Raw genomic sequence first — 3952 nt, 5'->3', positions numbered from 1 at the left:
TTGTCAGTCAAACTATCAGTCTTATCTTAACTAAAAAGCTAATTCATAGTGTGTCAAACCGAAGTCATATTGTCAGTCAAACTGTCAGTCTTACTCTCAATAAAAAGCTAATTCATAGTGTGTGTCAAACCGAAGTCATATTGTCAGTCAAACTGTCAGTCTTATTCTAACTAAAACCGTAAGTCATAGTGTGTGTCAAACCGAAGTCATATTGTCAGTCAAACTATCAGTCTTACTCTCAATAAAAAGCTAATTCATAGTGTGTGTCAAACCGAAGTCATATTGTCAGTCAAACTATCAGTCTTATCTTAACTAAAAAGCTAATTCATAGTGTGTCAAACCGAAGTCATATTGTCAGTCAAACTATCAGTCTTATCTTAACTAAAAAGCTAATTCATAGTGTGTCAAACCGAAGTCATATTGTCAGTCAAACTATCAGTCTTATTCTAACTAAAAAGCTAATTCATAGTGTGTCAAACCGAAGTCATATTGTCAGTCAAACTCAGTCTTATCTTAACTAAAAAGCTAATTCATAGTGTGTGTCAAACCGAAGTCATATTGTCAGTCAAACTGTCAGTCTTACTCTCAATAAAAAGCTAATTCATAGTGTGTGTCAAACCGAAGTCATATTGTCAGTCAAACTGTCAGTCTTATTCTAACTAAAAAGCTAATTCATAGTGTCTGTCAAACCGTCAGTCATATTGTCAGTCAAATTCTCAGTCATATTGTCACTCAAACTGTCAGCCAATTGTCAGCTAAACTCTAAGTCATATTCTAACTAAAGCCGTCACTCATATTGTCAGTCAAAACGTCAGTCATGTTGTCACTCAACTATCAGTCTTATTCTCACTAAAACCGTCAGTCATTCACTCACTCAAATCAACAGTCATATTGTCACTCAAACTGTCAGTCTTATTCTCACCCAAACCGACAGTCATATATTCATTCAAATTAGCAGTCATATTGTCACCAAAACTGTCAGTCTTATTCTAACTAAAACCATCAGTCATACACTCTCTTAAACTATGAGTCATATTGTCACCCAAACTCTCAGTCATATTCTAAATAAAACCTTAAGTCATAGAGGCTGTCAAACCGTCAGTCATATTCTAACTAAAAAGCTAATTCATAGTGTGTGTCAAACCGTCAGTCATATTGTCACTCAAATTGTCAGTCATACACTCACTCAAATCAACAGTCATATTGTCACCCACACTCTCAGTCATATTCTAAATAAAACCTTAAGTCATAGAGGCTGTCAAACCGTCAGTCATATTGTCACTCAAACTGTCAGTCTTATTCTAACTAAAAAGCTAATTCATAGTGTCTGTCAAACCGAAGTCATATTGTCAGTCAAATTCTCAGTCATATTGTCACTCTCAAACTGTCAGCCAATTGTCAGCTAAACTCTAAGTCATATTCTAACTAAAGCCGTCACTCATATTGTCAGTCAAAACGTCAGTCATGTTGTCACTCAAACTATCAGTCTTATTCTCACTAAAACCGTCAGTCATTCACTCACTCAAATCAACAGTCATATTGTCACTCAAACTGTCAGTCTTATTCTCACCCAAACCGACAGTCATATATTCATTCAAATTAGCAGTCATATTGTCACCAAAACTGTCAGTCTTATTCTAACTAAAACCATCAGTCATACACTCTCTTAAACTATGAGTCATATTGTCACCCAAACTCTCAGTTATATTCTAAATAAAACCTTAAGTCATAGAGGCTGTCAAACCGTCAGTCATATTCTAACTAAAAAGCTAATTCATAGTGTGTGTCAAACCGTCAGTCATATTGTCACTCAAATTGTCAGTCATACACTCACTCAAATCAACAGTCATATTGTCACCCACACTCTCAGTCATATTCTAAATAAAACCTTAAGTCATAGAGGCTGTCAAACCGTCAGTCATATTGTCACTCAAACTGTCAGTCTTATTCTAACTAAAAAGCTAATTCATAGTGTGTGTCAAACCGAAGTCATATTGTCAGTCAAACTATCAGTCTTATCTTAACTAAAAAGCTAATTCATAGTGTGTCAAACCGAAGTCATATTGTCAGTCAAACTATCAGTCTTATTCTAACTAAAAAGCTAATTCATAGTGTGTCAAACCGAAGTCATATTGTCAGTCAAACTATCAGTCTTATCTTAACTAAAAAGCTAATTCATAGTGTGTCAAACCGAAGTCATATTGTCAGTCAAACTGTCAGTCTTATTCTAACTAAAAAGCTAATTCATAGTGTGTGTCAAACCGAAGTCATATTGTCAGTCAAACTATCAGTCTTACTCTCAATAAAAAGCTAATTCAGTTAGTATACAAGTCATGGGTACGGCGGCACTGCGTTCCACCTTACCCAATACTTGTGAATTTGACACTTTACAAAACCACCACCCACTTCACTTCACTAACGAGCTCACTAATGTAAAAAATAAACGTTCTCACTATCGTTCTCACTAACGACTTCACTAATGTTCTCATAAATTTTCCTCAATATCTTCATCATCAGTGTTAACCCTATTGTAGTCATACTTGAAGCCATAAACTTTCTCTAACTTCTTAACGTACAATTTACATAACTTACCTTCGTCATCGTATGGTTTAATGATATAACTATTTCTATCTTTATACACAGTCAATGAAAAGTCAACTGGTCTCGGATGTATTTGAAAGAACATGTTATGCTCAGGAAGGAAGAATAAATGTTTAAATGTATGTTTGTTATACTGTGGAATTCGAATGAGTTGCTTTTGTTCTGTCATTTACATCCAAATAAAAATAAAATAAAAAATAAACTTAAAAATTAATGATATCACCACCCTCACACGTATGAAAACATAGCACAAAAATAAATTTAGGTGAAGTGGTGAGATCTCAACCTCTTTTTTCACCTGTTTTTTCACCCTGTTGAATTCATTGCTTTATAACTCTCTTCCTTTCTCCAACTCTTCTAACTTCTTCTTAAGTTCAGCAATGTTGTCCTCATGAAGTTTAATCTTCCTTAATATACCTTCTTTATCTAATGATTGCTTTATCTTTCTAAACTGAACTCTACCATCCTTCATAGTATGAATGTAAAAACCTTCTGGAATAGTTCCTGATTTAATGTATTCTATCAAAAACTTTTGTTTCATTGCTTCAGTGACTTTAGTCGTCATTTCAATCAAAGGTGAAGCTAGCACAGCGATAATGGATTTCATGACTTTTAGTATTTCATGCAATCTTAACAGATAGCCTTACAAGTACTTCCAGTGTCCCTAGCTGTCCCTCCTTTTTATATAACTCCATGACATTTATAATCTCGCGAAACTTAACAGGTTAGCATAACAGATTAAAATCAGATGAGGTTTTGAACCAAAATTTCTAAGCAACGTTGTCAAGGATTTTGAGGAACTAGGGACAGAGTGTGGCAAAGTCCAAGATTTAATTTATCTTCATCGGTTTCATCAACTATCTCATCTAATATGTCAATATTTTATTCATAACTCGTGGCAAACTCACTAACTTTCGTTATGTTCATCTGCATGCTTCATCTGATAGAAAGTATGACTTTCATTAACTCTGTGAGATAATGAAAACTACTAGGGACAGAGACCATGGCAAAGTTTATGACTTTCATTATTTCCAGAACTTAATGAAAACTACTAGGGACAGAGACCATGGCAAAGTTCATGATTTAATTTATTCTCTCACTAACAACAAACACAAACTCCAACACTAACATCAAGTACTAACCTCAACACAAATGACAAACACTAACAACAAACACAAACTCCAACACTAACATCAAGTACTAACCTCAGCACAAATGACAAACACTAACAACAATCACAAACTCCAACACTAACGACAAAAATAAATGTCCTCACTTCTTAACAAAGTAATATGTGCTTCTTACACCACCATAGCTCAAACGTTTCTTTTCAAACATCGATTGAAACTTA

At 34.4% G+C, this 3952-nt stretch overlaps 1 protein-coding gene across 1 annotated transcript; it reads right to left on the bottom strand.

The window, feature by feature from the left end:
- Positions 1-2929: 2929 nt before the first annotated feature.
- Positions 2930-3208, bottom strand: TVAGG3_0245870 (uncharacterized protein; the record flags this gene model as incomplete). Its single annotated transcript, XM_001296087.1, has 1 exon — positions 2930-3208. The coding sequence occupies one exon, from the start codon at positions 3206-3208 to the stop codon at positions 2930-2932; it is 279 nt and encodes a 92-aa protein (XP_001296088.1).
- Positions 3209-3952: the final 744 nt, after the last annotated feature.

This window comes from Trichomonas vaginalis, chromosome IV (assembly GCF_026262505.1).
Source record: "Trichomonas vaginalis G3 chromosome IV, whole genome shotgun sequence".
Taxonomy (NCBI): Eukaryota; Parabasalia; order Trichomonadida; family Trichomonadidae; genus Trichomonas; species Trichomonas vaginalis.
The sequence above is the reverse complement of the archived record's forward strand: the minus strand, read 5'-3'. Positions and strand labels throughout refer to the sequence as shown.